The 14405-nt window shown below is 37.4% G+C and overlaps 2 protein-coding genes across 2 annotated transcripts; both read right to left on the reverse strand.

The window, feature by feature from the left end:
- Nucleotides 1-4607: 4607 nt before the first annotated feature.
- Nucleotides 4608-5596, reverse strand: LOC132932792 (uncharacterized). Its single transcript, XM_060999154.1, has 3 exons — nt 5539-5596; nt 4672-5492; nt 4608-4613 (listed from the first exon to the last, which is right to left on the reverse strand). Exons 1-3 carry the CDS (start codon nt 5594-5596, stop codon nt 4608-4610), a joined length of 885 nt encoding a protein of 294 aa, XP_060855137.1.
- Nucleotides 5597-6028: 432 nt separating this feature from the next.
- Nucleotides 6029-10253, reverse strand: LOC132932793 (uncharacterized). Its single transcript, XM_060999155.1, has 4 exons — nt 9979-10253; nt 7851-7980; nt 6879-7047; nt 6029-6539 (listed from the first exon to the last, which is right to left on the reverse strand). The coding sequence occupies exons 1-4, from the start codon at nt 10251-10253 to the stop codon at nt 6058-6060; spliced, it is 1056 nt and encodes a 351-aa protein (XP_060855138.1). The 3' UTR covers nt 6029-6057.
- Between the last annotated feature and the right edge of the window lie 4152 nt (nt 10254-14405).

A 14405-nucleotide genomic window follows, 5' to 3' on the forward strand; every position in this document is an offset into this window, starting at 1 on the left:
GTACCGTAGGAGTTATACGGCGTGTTGGTAGCGTTGGTAACGAGGTTTTACGTGTGTGTTAGCACAAAAAAAGGGAGGTATATCGCGAGAGCGTGTTCACTGAAGCGACGTCGCAGGAGAAGAGAATCGGTTCGTGCGGTGGCTTGACTGTAGCCGCCATGCGAGGCCGACCGTTGGTTTTGAGGGGGGTGACCAACGCTTTACAGTGCTGACGTCGTCCGGGAAAAAATCATGTGACGGCTGCGCCGCCACATTACTACCCCCGGAGGAGAAAAACAAACTTGTTGGATTTTAAACTCCGTATGCTGGCGATCGATGACGTGGGTGGCATATGAGTGGTCGGCCAATGGGTCGTCGCGCAGGATGAAAGCTGGTTTAAGCTGGTCCACTGCTACCCAGGACGTCCTGTTGTTGAGCTGCAGCTTGAACAATTTGTACCGACGTTCGAGGACGGCATACGGACCTTCGTAGAGCGGCTGTAGCGGGGGGCAGTGCGCGTCGATCCGTAGGATGACTGACCGTGTCGAGCTGCGCCGGTATGAAGATGCGCCTCGTGGGGTCGTTATTCGTTCCCGCCACCGGCCAAAGTTGAGCCATCGAACTGCGGAGCGCGGTAACCAGGTCGTGCGAAGATGGTTCCGTTGCTGCGGCGTAGAACAACTCTCCTAGAAGACGGAGCGTGGTACCGTAAACCAGCTCAGCGGGAGAGGAAAACGTGTTCCGCCTGTGTATCGTTGGTACGAAAAGTTTCGTCCGGTCGTTGATCGTGTCAAAATACCCGGGGCCGCCTGGAGTCGTTCGTGCGTTTAATACCAGTGATGTAGGTGTGTTGCCTGATAATATTTTTTGTAACTCTGTGTCGTTCGCCTGATCTGTTGCCCACTGGTTGAGGTCTGGCAAGCCTTGGTGTAGCTCCGCCAATTCGAGCCGAGACAGTGCGTCCAGGACCACGTAGCTTTCGCCGCTGACGTGCTCAACGTCGTGAAGGAATTGCGACAGGAAAGAGATGTGACGTGCCTGGCGATCGAGCAGTTTCTCAGTTTTTTGCGTGAACATGAACACGAGCGGACGGTGGTCGGTGCGGAGCGTAGTGTGTCTTCCTTCGATGGAGTGCATGAAGTGTTGTGTAGCGAGGTAGGCGGCCAAGAGTTCTCGGTCGTATGTGCTGTACTTCGATTGTGTAGCGGAGAGCTTGCGCGAGAAAAAACCAAGTGGTTGCCACGTTCCCGCGTGCTCCTGTTCCAGTGCCGCTCCTACAGCGACGTTTGACGCGTCGGTGCACAACCGTAGACGTGCGTTGGGCGACGGATGAGCTAATCGTAGTGTGTCGGCTAGTGCTTCGCGACACGAACGGAACGCTGTGCGTGCTGTTTCAGTCCAGGAAAGGGGGCCGTCGCGTTTTTTAACTTGCGCCGAAAGCGCGTACAGCGGGGTTTTCAGTGCGGCGGCCTTCGGGATGAAACGGTGGTAAAAGTTGAGTGATCCCAGGAAGCGCTGCAGTTCTTTTTTGGTTTTGGGTTTCGGCCACTGATGAATGGTTGTGACATTTTCCGGGTTGGGGCGCGAGCCCTGCGCGTCGACGACCTGCCCCAGGATTATAAGAGACGGTACTGCAAAAACGCACTTGGCCGGGTTGATGGCGATGCCGTATTTTTCGAAACGCTCGAGGACCGCGCGAACATGGTCAATGTGTTCGGTTCTGTTTGCTGAGGCGATAAGGACGTCGTCGACATAGGCGAAAACGAAATCGAGACCGTTGAGGATCGAGTTCACGAGCCGTTAAAACGTTCGCGCGGCGTTCCGAAGGCCGAAGCACATTACAGGAAATTCAAAAAGTCCGAACGGTGTCGTGACCGCCGTTTTGTAGATGTCAACTGCCGCGATCGGCACTTGATGATAACCGCGGATGAGGTCAAGCTTGGTGAAAACGGTTCGCCCCGCGAGGTTGGCCGTGAAGTCTTGCAAATACGGCAGCGGGTAGCAATCCGGAGTGGTGACGTTATTGAGGCGACGGTAATCTCCGCAAGGTCGAAATGTACCGTCCTTTTTTGATACCAGTAGCAGTAAGCTTGCCCAGGAGCTTGACGACGGGCGACAAATGCCCTGCTCTTGCATGTGATCAAACTCGCGGTGGGCGGCGGCGAGTCTGTCTGGCGGTAGTCTTCGCGGGCGGGCGAATAACGGTGGGCCTGTGGTCGGTAGCACGTGTTCCACGTCGTCGAGAAATTTCGTGGGGACCGGAGACTCGCGGGTGACGTTCGGGAAGTCTTGTAGTATGTCAGCCCAGTAAGGTGCGCGTGCAGCAGCGAGAAACAGGGCGTTCGCGTTGGAAGTGCGCGTAGTTTTTGTAGATTGCTGGTTAATCGGATTGACCAGGCGATTGCGCCTGATGTCGACGAGGAGACCGAAGTAATGGAGGAAATCTTCTCCGATTATGGCGCTAGTGACTTCGGCCATCTTGAAAGTCCAAGTGAATGGCCGAGCGAGACCAAAATCGAGGACGAGGGTTTTCGGTCCGTATGTTTGTATCCGTTGGCGGCGGTGAGTGCGATGTTGGATTGTTGTCGGCGGCTGTGGTCGTAAGGTATGACCGAAATCTCGGCACCGGTGTCGACGAGAAACAACCTGCCTGAGCGCTGGTCGTTGATGTGGGCCCGCATTGAGGAGACCACAGCACGAAGGGCGGGTGCCTTGGCTGCGGCAGTTAGTTTTCCGCTTGCGACCCTGAGCTGCGCGGTTTGTCGTCTGCAGCCTCAAAACTGCAGGGTGACTGACAGTTTTTTGCCTTTTTTCCGAACTTTAGAATGGTAGAAGCACATATCCGTGCTTTGGGACGAGCCGTGACGCGAGAACGCGTATTGACGCTGCGTGTTGCTGTCCGCGCGAGTGTTGCTTCCGCTCGGGAGGTGCTGCGTGCGAGCGACGACTGTTTGCATTTGTTGTGTTAGCAAGCGCAGGCACGTATACAGGGGGGGGGGTTTGGGGTTCAAACCCCCCCGAAATAATTTCTTTAAAAATTAAGTCAAATTTATTATATTCCTATTATTATAAAATATTTTTATAATTAGCTGTTTGTGACTGGTTTTCTCTGTTTATTAGTCGGATATGAAATACACGTTTATACCTATATTATAGTATTATAGTTGAATGATCGAGGTGATTACTGAGAACTACGCTCGAACACAGAACAGTATAGTTGCGATTTGCGATATACCTAGAAAACTCTTTTAGGATAATCTTATCTTATCTTATTTCCGTACCTACTCGATCGAACCAAAAATTTCTATTGAATTGCTAAACTACAATAATAAAATCATTAAACGATGACGATCGTTTAGTTTTAGTCTGTGTTCGGTATTAGAACGGTAACGAGTGCGATAATGTTTTGGTTATTTTTGCGAGTTCTAACTTATGAAAACTGATTAACCAAATTTATTAAATATCATATATTTTATTATTATTTTTTTACAATGAAAAGAAATAGTGATCAACCATCTTTATTCGATTTTGGTGTAAAAAAAATTAAAAATAATGAAGAAACTGAAAGTGAATCGAGTAGTATTGAAAATATTGCAACCGAAGTTGATGTACGCTTTGCAGACCCAACTTGATACAAATATAGACAATGAATCGTTGAAAAATTATTCTCTGGATATTGGATTATTTTTATCAGCTTCTAATAATATAAATGATGCAAAAAAATACGAGTTATTAAAAAATCCATGGACACCGCCCAAAAATTACCAATTTCCCATCGAACAACAAAGGCGGCTGAAATTTCAATTCGATTGGTTAATCCGTTTTCCTTGGCTTGTTTACTCCGAAAAAGTGCAAGGTGCCCTGTGTAAATGCTGTGTACTATTTGCCAATAACAGTGTTGGTAAAGGGATCCATCAAAAATTAGGTGCTTTGATTATAAAACCTTTTACAAAATGGAAGGATGCCATTGAACGTTTTAATCGTCATTCAAACTCTGAGTATCATAAGCTTTCAATCATTCGCTCTGAAGAATTTATTAAAGTAATGGAAAACAAAAAAAATAATATTGCAAATGAGATAGATATTTCACGAAAAAAACAAGTCATTGAAAATCGATCTATTCTTCGTCCAATAATTGAAACCTTAATTTTATGTGGAAAACAAAATATTGCTTTAAGAGGTAATAATGACAGTGGAAAAATATATGATGAAAGTATAGAAACAAATGACGGGAATTTTAGATCTTTATTAAGATTTAAATCATTGACTGATCCTATTTTAGACAAACATTTAAAAAACGCATAATAATAATATAACAACATCTATAACTCTCCGCATAGCAATATATAGACCCCAAACTGGTTCTTCTGAGGGTACAAAATCACCAACTAGTAGACCAAAGTACATAATTAACGTCAACATTTCGGAAGCAGATTGTCTAATATTTCCTTGTTTAATATAATCTTCTGTAAGTGCACACGGTTTATTGTTTTCAGGTCCATAGTCAAAGCAAAATAGCCTGTCATTCAATACTTGTAGCGTAAAAAGCTTTAATTGATAAATATAGTATTCTAAAATAAAACTCATAATATATATAGAGCACCCTTCCAACATATCGTGCATAACGTCTACTCCTAGTTGATCAAATAAACTAAAATTATTCACACAAAACCAAATACACTTTTCTCTTACACCAGTAGCAGACACATCATTATGTGATAATTGAGCATAATACTGCTCAGTATGTCTCAATAAACTTTTATCTTCATAGCATTGAACCCACATATGTTCTTTTCTGACAGTACAAATTCTACAGGGAAAGTTGGAGGAGAAACTCTCAGTAAAACCTGTGATGGAATGCAGTCCTAGGTTGTCACCTAAAATAAGGCCCAACTCAAAATACAATTTACCTTCATAATCAGGTGTACTTATTTCAATACCAGTTTCTTGTAAAAAATTTAATTCATCGATTAGTGGCTGAAAAATAATCCTATTTCCAAATTCAACTCTGTCGGAAGAATGAAAAATTAAGGCCAGAAAAATATTAGATAATACTGTAGAACGATAAGAAGGGAGACATGGTACTGAAACGTAAACTCCTCCTAATTTATGTATTCCAGAATGACTGCCAAGGGCATTGCCACTCTCAAAATCGTCAAAAAAAATAAAAAGTGGAAAGACAACACTTTCCCCATGACTAACAGCTCTACTTTGCCAATATGTGCCTTGAATAAAGTTTTGAATAATTTTATTATCTGATTTTAAAGTTTTCATATGGTCTAATGTTTCAGAAAGCACATTTTGTAATGAAACAAAATTTTTAAGAACATTTCGTAGAGGTATAAATTGTTGTGTACAGGTAGAAGGTTCTAGAATGGATATACCACTTTTAACAACTTTATTGAGTCTTTGACCTATAACCATTTCTTTTGGTTCTATAAAAGAACCTTGCTTATTAAAATACGAAAACCTTTTATGTTCAGTTTTAAAATTGATTAATGGACTTTCAATATCTTTTACAACATTAAAAAAAGAACCAAAACATTCTTTTGACATTACCTTCTGAAAATACTGTTTCCATACCATCGACAACAATTTGAACAGCATTTCTGGGCATTATAGGATTTGCATACAAACATGCTAGAAATGTTCAACATTTCGACTGGTTCTATGGTAAATTTGCTATTACTACTCACGTTAGATGGAGGCAAAAAATCAGAATTAGCGTTAGTAGTTGCTGTGGACTTTAAGAGAGTATTGTCTTTGAGTAATACTTGTGAATGTAATGAAATCTGTACTAAATCTTTTCAATGTCTTATTAAATGTTTGGTATATGAATTTTTTAAGTAAAATGACCTACTACATTCTCCTTCAGCACAATTATACACATCAAATGTATGATCAGAATGTTGAAAATCAAAATGTCTTAAGAGTATATTAGTATTAATAAAAGTTTTTTTACATAAAAAACACGTAAACATATTGTTTTACAAAACTTTAAATATAAAAATTATAAATAATAACTATGTAATTTGAAGCAGAGAATTCTTTAAATTTAAAAAATAAAAATATACAGTTTTAAATAGTTATTTCAACGTCTGATAAAAAAGCATTGACTGCCGTAAAGTTTTTATCTAACGGTGTATTTAATTTGTATAACCCTTTTTGAATAAAATACCAAATAGCTTCACTCTCTGATGGATATTTAGCGTTAAGTGTGATTATAATTTTGAAACAGCAATCGACTGCTGAAAGTATTGAACTTAAACGATAAAATGTATTATCAACTATCACAAAGTAATTAGAAATCTCTTTTAAAGAAGAACCCACTATTAATACAAATGGCTGTAAAGTTTGGCCTAATCTTACCAATTTATCTCTTCTTCTTGATATTGTTTCTTTTACTTCGGCACTATTCAACACGTGTGTTATGAAACCATCCCTCATCTCTACTTTTGATGGTCTCCATTGCAGTTTTGCTTTTTTCCCTTTAGAAATGGATATGCCAATCAGAAATGGTAGACACAGTAACACAGCAAGATTTGAAATTTCTTCGTTATCTAAAAAAAATAAATACAAGTTTTAATAGTTACTTTAAAGTAATATTTTTTAAAAAAAATGCCTATTAATCATTTATGGATTCTTTAAATTTTACTTTTTAAAGTATTATTATTATTTTAAAACAGAAATTGTCAAACAAAAACCAAGAAACATTAACTATTTTTTATACTATTATATTTTTAACCTTTTAAACAAACTACCTACTGAGAAAATATAAAAACCATTTTTTTGAATACCTACCTATAATTTGATCATTTATAATTTTTTCAAAAATCAGATTAAAACAAAAATGATTTTTAACGATTAACATTAAAGACAATTTGTTTTTTACAATGTACCTTCAGAGCTCAACTGCACATACTCCTTCAAAAGTTGATTGGTTGAAAGGTCCTTGGATTTATTAATTTTCTCTGTTGCCAATTTGAAAATTTTATTTTTGCACAGAGGTAAAGTTTGATACAATCGATCACTAAATCCAGGATAAGCCACATCAAAGTCCTTCAAAATCTGAAAAAATGTTTTATTTTTATGATAAAAGACCAGTGTTGGGAAGGAACGCGTTCCTTTTATAGGAACGAAGCTCGGAACGCGTTCCATTTAAAATATAGGAACGAGGAACGGGAACGAGTTCCTATTTTGAAGGAACTTGAACAAAAATTTCCGTTCCTCAAATAATGAAAAAAAAAATATAAATATATTTATTTTTAACACGTTGAGTGCCACAGTATATTTTATGAAGCGCATATAGTGTGTTTCCGCGCCAAAACTGAGCCGCGATGCCGTCAGTCGACTACGTGTCGTGTTCCGGGTCGTTTCCGGTTCCGCGCGCCATGGAGGCATGGACCAATAAACGAAATACGAACCTAGCGGATTATTATTGAAATGGTGACAATAAGCGAATCACTCTGATAAAGTAGACGTCTGTCTTAACAGTTAGCACGAACTAAGATATAACTGTGTATCACGGACTAAGATATATCTTAGTCCGTGCTGTGTATATAATATGTTCATGATCTTAGATAAGATAACGATGTTATTGTGATAATCATGCCATAATGGTTGAAGTTAAACAATTTAAATGATAACAAAGTACAAATATGATATAATATTATATCTGATATCCTAATCATACGTTTTGTCCATGATTAAAGATATATGTTAAATCGTGCCATCGTGGTTTTGTCGACTATCGTCTTGATGTGAGTCGTTTTAATTTAAATTTTAAACGATATTAAAATTAATAAAATTATTGTCTGACGTCTGAGTGTCTGACCGTGTGTTTCTAGTTTTCAGTGTTTTCACTTTTCTACATTGGTTATTGTTATTTCAGTTATTTGTTTGAAGTTCGAAAATAATATGTCCAACTCAACACCAACAACACCCACTGAAGGAATTTTACCGGATAGTTCAAACCAAAATGGTAAGTACAAAACTACAAACCTATGAAACATTTGTTAAATCTCAAAAGATTTGTTAATATTTTGACAACTAATCTTATGATTACAATGGTTATTAACAAATGTTCTTGAACCATAACTAATATTTTATTTATTTAAAAATGTATTTTATCAGAATGTTTGCCATGGTCTGGGATTGACAGTTTTTTTTTGTTCAATGGCTACAAAGGAAATAATGTGCTTGCCATGTGCGTTATGTGTATTCCTACGATCAAAATAATTAGTACGGCTAAGAACACCACAGCCAACCTTCGACGTCATAGAAGATGGTATGTTAATGGGTTATTTGCTACCAACTCTTTATGCTTTAGAAAAAAAAATGACTATTTTAGAACAAAAAAACTTGCAATTTTGTAGCCCACTTGTCAAGACAATTAAAAATTCATTAAAAAAAACGATTTAGCTCAGTATGGAATAAAAAAGAGTTCATTATAGCGTCATGTTTAATTCCACGATTTAAACTTGTTTGGCTTGAGGGTTGTATTGGTTGTAATTATTTCACAGCAGAAGCATGGCTCAAGACTTTATTTGAAAGTGTGGATGAATCGAATAATTCAGAGAATAGTGAAAGTGACTATGCCTCAGAAGACTTTTTCTGTTTACCAGTTGCTAAAAAGAAATCAAAAAAATCCTCATGCATGGAAGAAATTGAATTGTATTTGAAGTCTCTAATATCTGTTATGTTTATAGAACTTTTTGTAATCATCACTTATTATAATCGTAAAGTAAACCAAAATACCAGTGACGCGTACTAAATATAGAGTTGTTTTCTCTTTATATTTTGTTGTCTTAGCCATATGCTTTGTTGTAATCACATAGTATACTTTGGTTATAATTACCAATTTCCAATTGGTAATTTTGACGGAGTATTTAATTATACAAACAAGTATGATTTGTTAGAGACACCAAATATTCTGATAAAAGTATTTAATTGCAGTATGCACTATTCAAGTTGTAACAATTACAAAACAACTTGTACTTGCAACTAAAGTGCGATTACCAAAAATACATTTGAATATATCACAGATTACATAGTTATACCAAGTATACAGTTTGATCTGTTTAGCTATATTCTGGTTATGTCTACAATTTCTCGTCTAACTGAACACTTCTGTTAATTATTTTAATCATTTTTTTTTCAGTGCACGTTGAACACTAATACAATAATTATTTAAACGACGTAGCACGTTCGTTGTCGTATTGAGTTGTGGTTGCGAAAGATAGGTAAATAATTAATAACACTTGTTAGACTTTTTAAATATGACAATTACATAACACTTTATTATTACAAGTTTGAATTACAAAATAACTATAAGCACTGTCGTAAGCTTGATAGACCTACGGGCTGACTATCTTCTAAGTAATAGTAGGTGCTCTACCCGTATTTATGCGGGTTCTAACAATGACGTATTGGTGGCGTGATATCTATATTCTAATATTACTTCCCTAGTAATGTCAAATTGCATTATGATGGGACTAGGTAAAACAACTTGTTGTTTTCACCTCTGATCCACGCTTCCTGTTATTTAGGCCTATTTTACATTGCATATTACTACCTACATTACCCATTATAAATTATACTAGATGTATAATTTATTCTACGTGATATTGTTTAATATCGTATTATAGCTGTGGGTATTAATACTTCCCTAATATTGTTGAATTGCATTATTTTGTGACTCGGTAAAACAACTTGTTGTTTTCACCTTTGCTCTATGTTTCCTGTTATTTAGAATTATATTAAGTATAATACCTAATTAGTATAATACCTACGTTTCTACTCATAAATTATACTATGTATAATTTATTATTTTACTTATTTTATTTTATTTAATATAATATAATGGCTTTTGGGTTTACTACACTGAGCATCTGAGAGGGTCAGCGGTCGCCGATGCCTCCGGGGAGGACAATCCCGTGGAAACGCGTGGATCGAGGAACGCCGAAAACGTCGATGAGGCGGCGGCGGATTCCTTCGTACGTGGCTGAGGACCCGAGCAGGTCAGCGACGGTGCGAATGCCCTCTTCATCGAGCACGGTCAACACGTGGTTGACGCGTGTGTTGTTTGCTGAAATGCGTTGAAACGCGAAGGTTGCTTCTGCATGGGTGAACCAGTGCTCGGGCGCGTGCCACCAAAAGGCTGGAAGGCGGGCGACGGTGGCTACGTCAGGCGGTGCCGTGTTAACGGTGGGCGGGGAGGTGTTCGCGTTACCGCTGCCGCCTCCGCCTTGTACATTTTCGGATCTGTCCTGCATGATTCACTCGCGACGGACTGATCGCAAGAACGGGGTAAGCGAAAAGCGTGTATGAATATCGAAGTCACCAATGTGGAGTAGTCGGTACTGTAAAGGAGTAGCTTTACGTACTAAATTCACGTGTTAGTGTATAAGTATTATTCTACTCACAGAGGCAATTCTCCTTGAGTTGTTATGGTCTCTTAGGCGTAACCTCATAGTTAGAAACCACATTCTATTTTGGCAAGCTAATCAAGGGGAGCGGCCAACAACAAGTTATCATTACGAGGCGACGGTTGCGAGAATAACAACTTATTGAACCAGCTACATCCACCTCAAGGACGCCCTGTCCATGCGCAGGATCCATCAAAGGAACCGACATCTAGGGGGCTGGGAACACAGTAAAGACAGATGTACCTGGACCAGCAACGCAGAAGCGACTTCACGCCACTAGCCATATACAGGACGACTACGACTACTACTACTATTACCACGACGATATTATACATTTCATTCTGTTATAATAAAATACTGCATTTATAAATCTAATTTGACTACTATTATTTTCAAATCATCTACATAGTGAATCCCTGAAGGGGCAGCACGTAACATTGGCGCAGTTGGTAGGATATTCATTCAAAGGAGGCAACCATCAAAGGCTACAGTCAACAAGGAGGAATTGATCACTCTTCCAAGGCGACAACTCTGAAGAAGAACCCACACAAAACAAATAAGTCACGTTGCGGCACCATCAAATTCATCAGCATCAAGGAACACCGCTTTATTGTGAGTGAATAACTATTTTAAATTTGTTACATAGACGTATGCAACATAATAAAACAAAAGTATTGTTAAGTAGTCGAGCATAGGTATATTGGTGTAAAACGTAAAATTATATTGAATTAAAGGGTATTATTGAATTATAATTGAAGTTTTATTGAATTAAAAGGGTATTATTGAATTATTATTGAAGTTTTATTGAATTAAAGGGTATTATTGAATTATTATTGAAGTTTTATTGAATCAAAGGGTATTATTGAATTATTAATGAAGTTTTATTGAATTTAAGGGTATTACCGAGTTATTATTGAAGTTTTATTGAATTAAAGGGTATTATTGAGTTATTATTGAAGTATTATTGAATTAAAGGGCCATTATTGAATTATTACTATTATGAGAAACGTATTAAATAAATGGTGAAGTGATTTATGAACAAAGAAGGTACATCTCCCTTGAACGTAGCTAATTCATTGTATAACACTAGTGTAGAAGACGAGTTAAACGAAACGAATAGACAAATTGAATTATTAAGCCCGATTAGAAGCCCAGCACAGTTGAAAACCCAGTTAGATGCCCAGTTAAAAGATAACCCAAGTAGAAACCCAAGCCCAGCACTTAAACCTACTACACGTAGTACAGTTACAGAGAGTTTATAATTTCAATCATTAGATTATACAACTAAAAAGCGCGCAAAGAAAATGGTGGTTATAAGATTAGAAGACGTTTTTAAATTAATACCACTATGTACAGGAATATACGATATTTAGCAGTTTATAAATGCATGCGACATGGCAGTAAGCTTAGTAGAGGAGGCAAATGTACCAACGTTAGTCAAATATATTACTACAAGGTTAACAGGTAAAGAAATGATTAAATATAAAAATGTGTCGAAGTGGACATATATAAAAAGTTATTTAACAGACGCATTAGAGGTCACCGCTACGGCTTCAAACCTTACAAATACAACTAAATTCTATAAGGATGCACAATAACGAAGACGTAGATGATTATTGCCATAGAGTAGAAAAATTATATTACCAACTATGTACCGCCAGTACACTAGGTAAAATAGATACAGAAGCAAAAATTATACATGAAACACTTAAGGAACAAACGCTAGCAAACTTTATTAAACGATTAGTAGAACCGATTAGGACAATAGTAAAATCACGTAATCCGAAAACCCTTGAAATGGCTAAACAGTTATCAAAAGCTGAAAAGGTCGGACATAATACGGAGAGGGATAATTATAGGCGTAGAAATGAAAATTCAAACAACAGAAGTAGTTTTTCACGTAACAATAGTAATAATTATCAGAGAACGAATAATACGAATTACAATAACAGAAACAACGGACATTTTCGATCAAATAACTTTACGAAACCGAATAATTTTACGCGAACAAATAATAACCAACGAACAGATAATTTTCCACAACCAAATAATACTAACAGGCCAGGTATAAAATGCTATAATTGTAATGGAAATCATTATGCATAGCAGTGTAGAAACAATCCAAGAACTAACTATGCAAATAACAGTAGCAACAACCGTCCATCTAATAGAAACAATTTTACACATCCACCAACAAGCTATAATATACAAGTAGCAACATGTACATATTGCAATCGAAACGGGCATAATATTAATGCATGTTACAAAAAACGAAACGATGAAAGTAGACACGACAATAGCTCGGGAAACGCCAACATATCGAACGAAGGGCGCGGTACTCGTTCGATAAAACAGATTATCGCAGAACAATCAATGCACGATGCTACCACATCGTTGCAACTATAGAAAATAACCATATAACATTTAACTCGTCCGCTGCTTAAACAAAATAATTACATTTTATGATAGATACAGGTAGAACATACTCAAAATAAATTGCTTGCGTGAAGATTTAGAAGTAGACGAAACTCAAAGAATAAATTTACGTGGGATAAACGAGAACCTCATTCAAACCATAGGGAAATTAATAATACCGATAGAATTAAACGGAAAAAATATCAGTGCAGAATTTCATATAGTAGGAACACGATTTCCTATTCCCAAAGACGGTATTCTAGGAAACGAGTTTCTCTCAACTAATAATGTAATAGTAGATGTAGCGAAAAACAAGTTGATTATCCAAACGACCTCCCATTCACCAACAATGATTAATGAAATCGTAGAGGAAACCAGTTCTATCAAATTAAAACCACGAACCGAAACTATTATAGGAATTTTGATTGCCGACCCATTAGTTGAAAACAAGAATATTCTAATACACAAACAACAATTAGTAAAGGACGTGTTTTGTAGTAATACAGTATCCATCGTTAACAACGGTAGGGCAATAGTTAGCATGATGAACATATCAGAAGAAATAAAGACTCTAACCAAAACTGATTTAAACAAAATACTTTACGATACTGAGTACGAAATATATACAGTTGAAATAAAAAACAATCACAACGAACGTTTGGCAAGACTAAAACAAATGATAATAACTGAACACATGGACGAAACTGAAAAACAATCTATTTATGAGATATGTGAACGATACAATGATATATTTCATATGGAAGGGGATATTTTAACTTTAACAACCGCGGGTACACACTCTATTAAATTAAAGCAGGACCAACCACCCATATATCGTAGACCTTATAGATTACCTCACGCACAACAAGACGAAATAAACTCGCAAATTAAAGAAATGGAAGAAAATGGAATTATTGAGAAATCTAGGAGTCCCTGGAATTTCCCTTTGCTGTTAGTACAAAAGAAAATGAATAATTTAGGCAAACGAAAATTCAGAGCAGTGGTAGATTTTAGGGCACTTAATGAGGGTACCATAAATTAATTTCACCCTTTGCCAAATATTACAGAAATACTAGATCAGCTAGGAAACGACCAGTTATTCAGTAGTCTTGACCTTTCTTCAGGCTTTTATCAAGTAAATATGGATAAAGGCTCACGGGAGTTAACAGCCTTTTCGACTAACCAAGGTCACTGGCATTTTAAACGAATGATTCAGGGAATGAAGACGAGTCCCGGGACCTTCCAAAGAATTATGAATTCAGCTTTAGCAGGTTTAATAGGAATTAAATGCTTAGTATATTTAGTCGACATAATCGTATACGGGAAAAATTTGTATGATCATAACGAAAAGCTAATAGACGTTTTCGAGCGATTAAAAACTAACAATTTGAAATTACAACCAGACAAGTGTAATTTCTTAAAAAGAGAATGTATATACTTAGGTCATGTCATTACAAAAGACGGGATAAAACCAGATGAGCGTAAATTAAAAGCAGTAGTAGAATTCCCAGGACCAACAACAGTAAAAAACATAAAGTCGTTTTTAGGATTAAGCGGTTATTACAGGAAGTTCATAAATTCGTA

Source organism: Metopolophium dirhodum, chromosome 1 (genome assembly GCF_019925205.1).
Source record: "Metopolophium dirhodum isolate CAU chromosome 1, ASM1992520v1, whole genome shotgun sequence".
NCBI lineage: Eukaryota > Metazoa > Arthropoda > Insecta > Hemiptera > Aphididae > Metopolophium > Metopolophium dirhodum.